This window comes from Agelaius tricolor, unplaced genomic scaffold (assembly GCF_023055355.1).
Source record: "Agelaius tricolor isolate 1412-34295 unplaced genomic scaffold, bAgeTri1.0.p SCAF_30, whole genome shotgun sequence".
Classification (NCBI taxonomy): Eukaryota; Metazoa; Chordata; class Aves; order Passeriformes; family Icteridae; genus Agelaius; species Agelaius tricolor.
In genome coordinates, this window is record NW_027269290.1 from 6,922,155 (window position 1) to 6,934,393 (window position 12,239).

General features: G+C 51.9%; 1 protein-coding gene across 2 annotated transcripts in view; it reads right to left on the bottom strand.

Annotated features, from left to right (window-relative positions):
- Positions 1–604: 604 nt before the first annotated feature.
- PLXNA2 (plexin A2) overlaps positions 605–12,239 on the bottom strand; it is a 143,596-nt gene continuing 131,961 nt past the window's right edge. For both annotated transcript variants that reach the window (XM_071450326.1, XM_071450325.1), the window contains exons 27-32: positions 11,908–12,007; positions 9,647–9,837; positions 8,354–8,523; positions 6,573–6,785; positions 5,734–5,884; positions 605–4,769 (exon numbers count right to left, since the gene is read on the bottom strand). In XM_071450326.1, the coding sequence (XP_071306427.1) occupies positions 4,674–4,769; positions 5,734–5,884; positions 6,573–6,785; positions 8,354–8,523; positions 9,647–9,837; positions 11,908–12,007 (921 nt within the window). In that variant the 3' untranslated portion in view covers positions 605–4,673. The remainder of the gene's footprint in view (positions 4,770–5,733; positions 5,885–6,572; positions 6,786–8,353; positions 8,524–9,646; positions 9,838–11,907; positions 12,008–12,239) is intronic.

The following is a 12,239-nucleotide window of genomic DNA, read 5'->3' on the forward strand; positions in this document are numbered from 1 at the left end:
CTCAGAGCTGGCCCCAGTGCTTTGCCCTCAGCCTCTGACCCCGCTGGCCTCTGGTTTTGGGGCCAGGCTGGTGTTTGCACCAAGGACAGGACTGTGCTCCGGGCTCTTCCTCGCACACAACTCTGTACAATGCCACAGCTCCCTGCACTCACTATTGCCTTGCAGTTCCTGGTACAAATGTGGATCTGGAATAGGATGGCTCTGTGGCATTTTAATGCATCTTTGATGTCAGTTATTTCCCCTCCTCGGAACATCTTTTCTTCTCTCCAGGGCACAGTCACTTGTGAGCTCTCCCTGATGGCCCAGCTTATTCGAGTCAGTCTCCTTTAGTTTCATTTAGTTTGGGGAGCTGAGTCCCTGTGACAGGTGAGCTCTGACAGCACAGGAAACTGGATGGAGGACAGCCAGTGACAGGAGAACGTGGCTGGGCTGCTGCCAGGGAAGGAGCTTGAGGCTCTGGAGCAGCACAGGGGCCGTGCTGGGAGCTGCTCTGCCCTGTGCCACCCTGGCCTTCCCCATCCCTGCTGGCTCCTGGGGACCTCTGGGAATGAGGCCTTGTTTGGAGGCTGTGCCCACTGCAGGAGGGGATGCTCTGACCCTTTTCCCACACAGATTTAAACACCAAGAGCCCCACGAGGAGCTCGGAGCCAGCACGTGCAGAATGCAACCCCAGAGCCTTAAACCCTCTCGCCTTTGCCCTCCGTGTGCCCACCCAAACTGTTTCCTACATTGGCACATTTTTGTGGAGTCCAGTGGAAGGTAGGAGGGAACACTGACCTGGGGATGGGCCACCAGGATTTTAAGACAGAGTGTGGAAGGCACTGCTGTGATGAAGGTCTCTGTTGGCGCTGCACTCACCGTCCCCAGCGTGTCACAGCCCCAGCCCTGGGGAGGCACCGCTGTCCCCACGTCCGTCCCTCAGGGAAAATCCTGAAATTCCACACCTGGGATGCAGCTGGGCTGTGGCAGCAGTTTTGTTCTTCAGTGCTGGGTCCTCACTGCTGCACACAGGGTATCCAGGGTTCCCAGGGATATCCATGCTGGATTTCACAGGGTGGGTGCTCACTGCTGCACACAGGGTATCCAGGGTTCCCAGGGATATCCATGCTGGAATTCCCAGGGTTTCCAGCCGTGCTGATCCCTCCTGCCTCCCTTCAAACCCATCCTTTATGGCAAAGCGTGGAGCCCTGGCTGCCCGCACCCTCTGATCTTTGGTGGCTGTGGCTCCTCGGTGGGGCTCAGGCAGGGCCAGCCGTGCCTGTGAGCTCCCCTCTCCTGTGTGGGGTTTAATAAAGGCTTTCAAGGTGGAGAAGCGTTTGATTAGCACCTCGCTCCCCCTCGGAGTGGGTGCTTTGATAGCTCGTGAGCAGAAGATTAAAGGGAATTATTCAAGCGGTGACACCAGGCAGAGAGATCCCGGCAAGTGACGTCTCCCACTTTGATGTTGGAATACCTGAAACGCAGCGAGCTGGAGACTCCAAGCTCTGGGCAGCCTTGCAGGAGGAGGGGGGCAATGAGAGGGACGTGAAATCGTTTCATCTAAGGCAAGAGCCCCCTCCTGACCAACTCTCGAGTCCAGTTTGCTGCCAGTGCGAAGAAAATGCCATTTTTGAGATCTGAAGCTTCCTCCTCCCGAAGGAGGAATGGAAATGTTGGATGCAAACAGGGCAAGAGATTCCCAGCGCTCTGCCCCAGGGGGATATGTTGCTTCAATCCATATAATTGCCTGTAAAGATCCATAATTAATGTCAACCACCATGAGAAGATACTTGGCAACGTATTTCTAGGCCACCCCTCCAGCCAGGACTGTGCTGTTCCCTCTGCCATCCTCCCAAAGCTTTTCCAGGTGATGGAAGAGGAGGTTTTGCTGTTTCCTTCGGGATTCAGTCAGAAGTGTAAGAATTTACTGGTTTGCAAAGTGCTCCTGCTGCTTCCCCTGTTTTCTTCTCTCAGCTCAATCGTCCCACAGCCCAGAAGATGAACTCAGTTGTCCCCTTGTCTTCTTAATGTCCTCCCAGAGAACCCAGCGGGTGTTTGGGGACACCAGGGGGTGTTTGGGGACCTCCATTTCTGCTGAGAAAATACAGGGGAGGAGGAATGACAAAGCCTTGGCTTGGGGGGTGCTCCTGGCCAGAGGGGAGGGAGCAGGAGGAGGAAAGCAGGATGAAAAGCTACACAGGAGCCTCTCAAAGAGATGCAGAGAGGAGCACCATGAGGGCTGTGGGGCAGGGACACTGTCACCAGGCCCAGGTGATGCTCAGCCAGGCCTTTGCTTTGGGCTGTGCTCGTACTGTGAGTCCTGCAGAGGTGACTCCCCAGAATGGTGTTTGGAAGCGTTTGAAAGTCCTCCAGGAGCTTTTTGGAGTGCTCTCTTTGGGTTTCAGAGTACCGTGAGAACTTGGTGAACCCAAACCAACAACCACAGCTGGGACAGACCTGGCAATCCCTCACCTAAGCTGTGTGGTGGATCGCTGTGAACAGCAGGAACAGAACCAGCAAAAAAAAAATGCAGGATTTCCAAGCCTGACCCTGTGCCGTGCCCTGGGGTACCTGCAGCAAAGAGCAGGCCAGGCTGGGACTGCTCCAATCACTTTTAGTCGGACTTTTGCACATTTTTTGCCTCAGAAATGAGATTCACTGTGCAGGAGCAGGGTTCCTGGGAAGGGAGCTCTTGGATAACGGGCAGTACAAACACTGCTCTGCCTTTCAGTCTCTGTTTCTGCCACTCTCCCCCTGTCTCAGTAAATCCAGTGCTCAGGCTGCTGTAAATGTCAAGAACTTATTGCACAAGGTTGATTATTATCATCAGCATTTTCTGCTTTTCAGAGAGACTCACAGAAGTGGATTACCAAAAGAAAGTGGACTTGGCATGGCTTTTACTGAATGGTAATTAAACCAAGTTTCCTGAGTATTTCTCTACGTGCTTCTCCCCTCCCCTGGTGCTGGACTGCAGGACACAGAAGGCCAGCAGCCCTGCTGGGCTCCTCCAGGCAGGAATGCTGGAGGAAGGGGATGGAGATGGAAATGGATTTTCCTTCAACACACACTGGCTGCAAACGAAGGTCCCAGTCTGGTGTGACACTGCCTGGGCAGACACCAGGAATTATTTTGCTGCCATTGCCAAGCTCCTGCAGCCAACTCTTGTATTTCCATCAGGCCTCCTCTCCCTGGCCTCCCCACTGCAGCCTGCACATGTATCAATATTTACTACAGAGAGAAATATTTACAGCACTCCTTCCCCTCCTGGCACTCCACAAAGGGACACACATAAGCTTTGGTGTCTTTGAAAGAAATAACACTCACAAACATTTGCCTGTCCCTGGCCACAGGAGCCGTGGGGGCCAGCAAGGAACTGAGGAGAACAACGAGACGCCGACACAGAGACACAACAGCAGAGCTGGCTGGCCCGGGGTGCTGGTTAAGGTTTGCTCTTGCCTGGAGCAGAGATTTCTCTCCCTTTCCCAGTGGAAATGCAAGTCCTGGCCCTGGGTGAGGCGGCAAACGCTGGAGGAGACACCCACAGGGAGCCTGTGCCCAAGGACTGCACATCCAGCAGAAAATCAAGGATCTGCTCTCCCAGCATCCAGGCTCTTCAAGTATTGTCACCGTAAACATCAGGGTTTGGGGGTTTTGCTGTGAGAAATCAGAGCTGGCTGCTGGAGACCCCCAAAACCGACCCTGGAGGTGTCAGCCCAGCTCTGCCTTGGCTCATGTGGCAGGAACCAGCAGTGGACACTGAATGGATCAGTGTTGGTCACTGTTGGATAAACATGGTCTCGCTGGACACTGCTGGACATTGCTGGATCACCATGGCCATGCTGGACACTGCTGGATCAGCCAGTGAGGTGGGATGGAGGTGGAAAAGGGAAAAGCAATGAAATTCAGACCTTCCCTCATTTGACAGTAAATGGGATTAAAAAAAAAAAATAGGTATATTGACGATATAAATACATGGATAAAGCTGGATTTCAAGACAGGTCGGATGATCTGGTGGTTTTGCAATTCAGGTAAAGTTCCTTCTAGTGCCTCTAAGTTACTCAGCCACTGGACTATTTTCGGGCAAACCTGCTATTTCTCTTGTGTAAAAAGGTGTGGTGCAAACTTGTGCTCCTGTGTGTTGTAAGAATCCAAAACAAAGACATTTTGGTTTTCCAGACGTTCCAATTGTGTGACAGTCCATTTGCAGAATGCCTGAGCCGTGTCCTTGGAAGGCTCTCAGGGACAGGATTCGGACCTGATCCTCCTTGCCAGGATTATCTCTATGGCCTCTGTGGTTTTTGCTCTATTTTTTTTTCTTTTTCTTCCTTTGTTTTTTAATTTTTTTTAAAAAAACCCTTTAAATAAAGTTTTATTTTCCAATATACATTAAACAACTTTCATGCAAAGCAGCAGTCGTGGAGACATCCAGACTTTCCAGGCTCCTTCTTTCTGTGTGCACTCAAAAAAATTATCCACCTTGCTTGGACTTTGATGCAGATGCTTCATCTTCTTCCCTTCCTGCCCTTTCAAACTGGATCCTGTATGATTTTTGAACACAGCCAGTCCTTGAGCCAGGCTCTGCTCTCTCCAGAAGAGCCTTGGGGGGGTGTGTCCAGTGCCTTCCTTGCTTGTTCTCCCTCCAAATTCCCGAGAGTCCGCGCGATGCTCTGCCCTTTGCTGCCCGTGACCTTTCTTCAGCTCTCGAAGGACATGGCCCCAATGAGTTGCTCTACTTTGTAAGCCAAGCGCTGCCTCCGAGCCTGCTCATCCTGCTCCAGAGCTCCGATGAGCTGGGGGGGAGAACAGGAAAAGGGGGAAGAAAATGAATCAGAGAGAGAAATCAGCGTGAGAGAGGAGGTGGGAGAGGTGGGTGGGCAGCGAGATGTGAGCAGCTCCATGTGAGGAGCTGTGAAATCCCAATAAATAGCAAAGCAACTTGGCTGTCACTGGTGTGTTGGACCCCTCCGTACCCACCCAGCAAAAACCACTCTGGTGCCTTGGACTCCACATTTCTGGTGCCTTGGAGTCCACGTTTCTTGTCTCGTTTAGCAGGAAAGTGATGAGATTTTTCAAGCCTAATGGGAAAATAGCCGTGGCGTTGTATCACAAATGGCTACATGCAGTTCAATGACAAAACCCTTCCATTTCATGGACGTAATTACAAAATCGGTTCTTCTTGCAGAGAAATGAAGGGGTGGAACAGATGGCGAGAACTTGGTTTCAAGTGATGCATTCATTAAAGGAGCTCAGGCTGCCAGGAAGCCTTTGCAAACCGGAGCCTGTGCCACTACAACGGGGATTTGGACCGTGCTGCTCCCAAAGGACACCGAGGTTTCTGGGGAGCTTTGATGGGTCATGAATATTTTCCACTTCACTGGGTGCGTGCCAGAGCTGAGGTATCCAGGTGCTCCCACAATATTTCAGCTCTCAGTCCTCCTGGGGAGGATGCTACAAGTGTGGCCAATCCCAAACCCCTCTGTGCGTGAAGAGAACAGCGGGGCAGGAGCAGCGCCAGCTACAGCTGGGCTGAACCCAGGGAAGGGAGGGCAAGGAGCTCTGGGAGGCAGCAGAGGGATCCCTACACAGCCCAGCACTGCATCTGCTCTCCCACACACCTGCCATGGGGCCCTGTCACCCTGGGACACCATCACTCCAGGGGACACCACCATGGCCCAGGGAACGCTGCTGCCCAGGGGATGCCATCACTCCAGGGGACACCACCATGGCCCAGGGGACACTGCTGCCCACACCCACCTCCTCGCTGTACTTGCTGACGTAGGAGTAGATCTCGTTGAGGGCGCTCAGCATGTTGAACTCCACGGCGTGCAGGCGCGACTGCTCGGCGAGGTAGGCGTTCATGTCCTGGTCACTGATGGCCGGGAGCTTGGCAATGTCAGCGTAATACCTGCAGGAACGAGGGGAAAAATGAGAAACAGGCATGCCCCAAATGCTCCTGTTCCCCCTGGGATTTAAGCTAAGCTCTGCAGGGATAAAAACAGCTTTTTGCTTTGTGTTTGCATCCAGCAAAATGGGATTCTGGGCTGTAATGAGCTGAAAACGGGAGCAGCGGTGCTTGGTGGGGCTGAGAACCACCCTGCAGCATCACTGGTGGTCCTTCCGTCCTTCACAGACACATTTTATGAAAAATCCTTAGGATTTTTCCTCCTGAGAAGCTGAGAGGCCTCAGGAACAAAATGCAAACAATGGTTCTCTGCTGCTGTGGAATGCAACAGGTGCATCTGGGATTGGGCTCATGTGGTTGTTTCTAATTAATGGCCAATCACAGTCCAGCTGGCTTGGACAGAGAGTCCGAGCCACAAGCCTTTGTTATCATTCTTTCTTTTTCTATTCTTAGCCAGCCTTCTGATGAAATCCTTTCTTCTATTCTTTTAGTATAGTTTTGATATAATATATATCATAAAATAATAAATCAGCCTTCTGAAACATGGAGTCAGATCCTCCTCTCTTCCCTCATCCTCGGACCCCTGTGAACACGGTCACACTTGTGCTTCCCTTCCACTCCGGATGCTCTGTCCTGAGATCCATGGGGTTTCAGAGCACCCTGCACCCCGACTCCCACGTGCTGCCCTCACCTCTCCACCCAGCTCTTGTAGCTGGGGATGTCCTTGGCGTAGAGCAGCTTGTTGGAGGGGGAGTCCTTGCCCAGGCGGTGCTCGGAGGTGGAGCAGGAATCCATGAAGGTCTGAGCCACCACGGACAGGCAGGCGTCCGTGATGCTGCCCTTGTGGATGTCGAACACGAACTGAGGGTTTTTGATCACGTTCACCCAGAAGCGGAGGGGGAGGCTGGGAGGCAAAGACAGAATTGGAATGAAATGAAATGAAATAAGACAAAAGGAAAGGGTGCATGCTGTGCATGGTGCTCCCAGGCAGAACACGAGCGGTGGGGAGAATAAGAGAAGAATTTAAACAGGAGCTGGGCCGGGGCCATCAAGCACCAGTTAGCCCAGTGTGCCCAGTGCTGCTGGTGGATCCTGCCATGCCCAGGAGCTGCTCCAGGCTCAGATCCCACACGGAGCAGTGGAGGAGATGGGGCAGGGCAGAGCTGGGCAGTTTGGGGGTACTGGGGGGGCACCTGCAGGAGGAACTCAGCAGAGCAGGGTCAGTGCGGGGTGAGCAGGGGCAGCCCTGGCACTGATCAGCTCTGCCCAGCTGCTCTCCAGGACCCACGGGCTGGCAGCAGGAACCACAGGCTTTGTCCCCAAATCCCGGGGCCTTTGCAATCAAAGGGGAATTATTATTCCTTTTTTTCTCTGGCTGTATAGCAGGATCAAAAAAGCAGCTGCTGCTTTCTATTACCTTTCAAGTCGCAGCTCTCTCTGTCTCTCCAGCTCGCTGAAGGCTGCAGCCTTAACTCTTGCAGTGCTGCAGGAGAGCAGCTCAGCCCCAGCCCCAGACACCCCAGCTCCCTCTTCCAAACTTCCATCTGCTTCAACCTGCTCCAGGGGCAGCCTTCTCCCACATCCCCACAAAAATTCCCATCCTGGAAATGCTGCAGCTCAGCTGAGATGGGGGAGAAGGAAGGTCCAGGCCTGGTGGGGCCTGTTGGCTCTGGCAGACCAAACTCTGGTGGTCATTGCTTTCTTTTTTTCTCGTAATTTCTTGCGGTTCTACAGTTTTTATCCCAATAACTCCTTCTAAGGCTTTAAATTAATCATTTTGAGCTTCCTGCTGCCTTAGCAGGGAAGCAGTTTTTGCAGCCATGATGATTAGAGACCTTTTAAACCACAAGGGACTCAGGGGAAAATGCAAGGTCTTCAGGGAACAACCATTTGTTGTGCTTTTTTTATTCCTTTCTTGCAGAGGTAAATTTCCAACCCACAGAGGTTTTAATCCTAAAATAGCAGCAGAGGCAGAGATGTGGGATCTCCCACTGTTTGGAGAGGCTGGACCTGGCTGCAGCCCATGCCTGAGGCATGCAGAGCTGGCTCCTTCTCCCTGTGCCACCTCCTGCTGGAGCCCAAATGCCCCAGGTGCTTCCCAAAGTGATGGGAAAGGTGCAGCCACTGGCTGAGCTCCCCCTCCCAGCCAGTGCAGGCAGCACAGGGCAGGCACTGGAACCTTGGTTTCCACTCTTTCCAAAGCCCAGATGTGCAGATCTACAGCCTGAGGGCAGTGTCCAGCTCCCACCCTGGGCAGAGCGATAACCAGGCTGTCTCCCTTCCCTTCCAAATTGGATATTTCAGGATTTTAGCATCCTGTGAACACTGGCAGCCCACCGAGGCTCCCACCCTGTGAGCAGCACAGCTTTGTGCCCCTCTTTGGGGCTTGGCCGTTCCCAGCCCATCCCAAAACCATCCCCTACATCATTCTTTGCCCAGAACCACCCGGATTCGCCTCCTTTCCCCCGTTACCAGTTGCTCTTCCAGGTGTGCCGGACGTCGGTGTCGTGGATGCCGTGCTTGTCCGCCTGCTCGTCCAGGAAGTCGAACATGTACTTGATGGCCAGGGGCAGGGCACTGCCACGGTGCACCGTGCTGAACAGCGTCTCAAACAGGTCATCCACGAACTTCTGCAGCGTGCCCTGGTGGCAGGAGGGCAGAGCAGACAGCTTCTAGCTTTGTTTTTTAATGTGATTTTATTCAGGGGTTTGTTCGCCTCTGTGCAGGGTGGGGGGGAATTGAGGTTTTCTCTTGGAAAGGCTTCATTTCACCAAGGGTTTGGGAATTTCCGGCTTGTGGGCTTCAATCAACAAAAAGGAGATTCCCAGAGCCAGAAGATACAGAGGGGATAAATGAACATTGACAAACATCACCCCCAGTGTGATCAGAGACACCTGGTCTGGGAAATGATTGATAAGAGAACCAAAGCATGAGGCCCAAATTAGCACTGAAAGGATCAATAACCAATAGGAGATCAAGTACTGAGAATTGTGTAATTTAGAAGCAGTGAATGTGAATTTCCTTGGAGGTTTTATGTACAAATACGTGAAAAATGGGGTAAAAACCCATATGTGATGGAATGATTTTCACAACCCAGGCATGTGTGGAAGAAATGATTTCTATTGCACATCCTGGCCAGAATAAAGTAATGCCTAATTCTCTAATATTGAAAAGATGCTGTTAGAAGTCTCTGTTTTTCCTGCAGTTTTGGTGACAGAAGCAGCAATCCAGGGGGTGAGGGGAGGGACAGGCACTCCCCTGGCCAAGCAGTGATGGCAGGAAGAGAGACCAAATGTTACCAGCCCCAAAAAGTGCCACCACAGATCCCATGGGAATAACCAAGGTTGGGGTCTTTCAAAAAGCTCCAGCCTGCAGCTACTCACTCATTTACTCTCTATTTCTAACCTGAAATAATTTATTTTTTGCCTTCCAGAGCCCAGCTGTGTTATCCACACAGCTGATCCACACATGATGAGCACGTAGGGGAAAGCAGGAAAATCATATCAGGTTGAGGGAATAGGTAAATATTTCCAGGCACTGCTTCATCCACCAATTTGTGAATCGGTGAAGTTTTAACAGTGTGCAAAAAAAAAAAAAAAAAAAAGGAGAATTGCAGCAATTGCCTTGAGTGTGAGAAAATCTGGGCTGGGCTTCTGCTGCTGCTCCAGGACTCTCCCAGTGCCAGGAACACCCAGCCAGGCTGGGAACTGAGCCTCACCAGGACCCCCTCGCCGTGCGTTCCCCAGGTGAATCCAGCCCAGTTACCTTTGTAGCCAGCAGCCTGGTCAGGTAGATCTCAGACACCATCTTGCTGCCCCTGTCCCCTTCCTTCTGGTCGCCGTGGTCGTGGTTCTTGACCAGGTGCCAGACCTTGACGCCGCTCTCCAGGTCGGGGGTGATCATGGGCGCGCGCGAGCGGAGGCTGTCGGGGCTGCCCGTGTAGCGGAACGTGGAGTCTGAGCCAGGGAGAAAGGCTGGTCACGCTCACAGCAAAACCCTCCTGCACAATTGTTGGCACTGGGGTTTTTTGGTTTTTTGGTGGTGTTTTTTTTTTTTTGTTTTTTTTTTGGTTTTTTTTGGTTTTTTTTGGTGGGGAAATGAAATGGAAAACCCGCACGGTTTTGTTTCGCGCACGTTCTCGTTCTATGCAGTCAAAATTTGGCAAAAATCTGTGGTGGTCTCCATTCAACAAAAAACCTCAGAATTGAGCTTTTTTTCCCTCCCATATATGGCCTTTCCTGCCCCATTCACATCCTTTCCTCCTCATACAGATCCACACAAAAATCCTCCCTGAGTCACAGCTCGCACACAGCCCCGGGCACTGACTCCTGCAGAAGCAGAGCTCCAATTTCAGGATTTTGTAAATAATGAGGAGCTGCCCAGAACAGCCAGTGCAAAGGGCAGGAGAAGCTGCTGAGCTTGTCCTTGAGGCTTTCAGGAGAGCAGAGAGGACTCAAGCTGAGCATCAACAGCAGAGCCTGAGGCCAGTCCTGCCCCCTGTGCCATCCCTGGGCTGAGCAGGCCCAGCCTCATGCTGTCCCTGCTGTCCCTGCAGGAAAAGGGAGCTCAAAGGGCACCAGACAACTTTCCCTGAATTGCTCAGAAGCCATGGGGACATTTGGCACATGTTTTTATATATTTCCCTTCCCAAAGAATGTCCCTCCCTAGATCCCCAGCATCTCCAGGATGAGACATGAGGCTGAGGAGCCCAAATGTGCCCTGCTGGATTTTTCCTCCTGCTACATTTCTTTGTTCTCTGGGAATCTCGTGCATTTTCTCAAGTTCAGCCTTCAATTCACTGCTCCCCCTCCTCGTCAGGAGTGTGGGGATCGATCGTAAATCAGCTGAGGGAAATACTCAAGTCATTACCAAAGTAGCTGGATTTTCATCCCTGATTAAGGCTTAGATAAATGAGTGCTCCAACTGATATAATTAAGGAGACAGACAGGGGGACAGCTCAGGAAGCATGCAGTAATTCTATTTTTAAACATATCTCTGTACTGATATATGACAGGGGAAGTAAATAAGTATCTAATTTAAATTCTGCCGGCACAATTAGGAATATTAATCTTAACATGAGCAATGATTGCTCGTATTGGTGCTTTGCAAAAGCTTTTCCAGCTGACAGAGATCAATGAGCACTGAGGGCTCAGGCTGTGAGACCCAGCCTTGGTTTTTCCATCACCTGCACTATGGGATGTGTGGGCCTGCACCTGGCAGGGAAAAATGCCTTTTCTCCTGGTTTTTACCTCAAGACTCCCCTGGTTTTGGCTCCTCAGAACACTCACTCAAGCTAAAAACCAACATTATTTTGGGAGCTATAAACAAGAGGAGGAGATGGGTTTGTCAGGAGACTTTTTGCTGGTAAAACACTCTGTGAAATGAACGATAATGAAAGATCAGCACTCGAGAGATTTTGCCACTGCTGCCTTTTATGGAAGTCTATTATTACAATTATTGTGGATTTAGTGTTCCAAGCGTGCACCTGGCACCTTGCAGGCTCATTTTCTCAGGCTGCAGCATCTTCAGGGACCCTCTGGAATGTGCTGAGCCCTTCTATTATGCAAATCAGGAATTCCCAGGTGTGCACATCCCTGCACTCTGTGCTAAGATTGCCCTTCCCCATTTGTGACCCATTAGCTCAGAGCTCAGGATCCTGCACTTGGGGAGGAACAGGGGAGGATCAGATAAATCAGGTTTATCTGTGGTGCTGCTCAGGGGCAAGGGTCTCAAAGATCCCCTCCTGCATCACCCATCCCCTCTGAGCCCTTGGACCTTTCCCAAACCCCACACTCCCAAAGGCTGCTCCTGTTCTTGGCATTTCCTTTCCCCTCCTCTCACCTTTCCTGGTCCTTTTGCTGTTCTCACAGCTGGAAAAGCCTTTGCAATCCAAACCAGCAGCCAGGGATTGTTTTTCCGTTTGGATTTCCACTTGTTTTGGGCGGTTCTTTGCGGGGAGCTGCTGCTTTTTCCCCACCTACACCCCAGTGTGCATCCATCCCATCCCTTCCCATCCCACTTCTCACCGTATCTGCTGATGGATGTGCGGGAGATGCTGGCAGAGGCAGGAATGTTGTAGGAGGAGGTTTGCTTGGGCACCAGAGCCACCACGGAGCGGTCGGACACCTGGGGAGGCAAAGCAGGACCAGTCACCAGCCAGGGGGATTCCCTGCCCACCCCGTGATCCCAGGCTGCTGATCCAGCAAATCCAGGGAAGGGCGGCCCAGGACACGCTCCCCGAGCCCTGTGCTGGGTCAGGCTGCAGCAGGAGGCCGAGGGAAGCGAGGGATAAATCAAAAGATGTGGTGAAGATGCTTTTGGTCGTTCTGATTTAAGGTTATGCCTTACCCAATAAAAA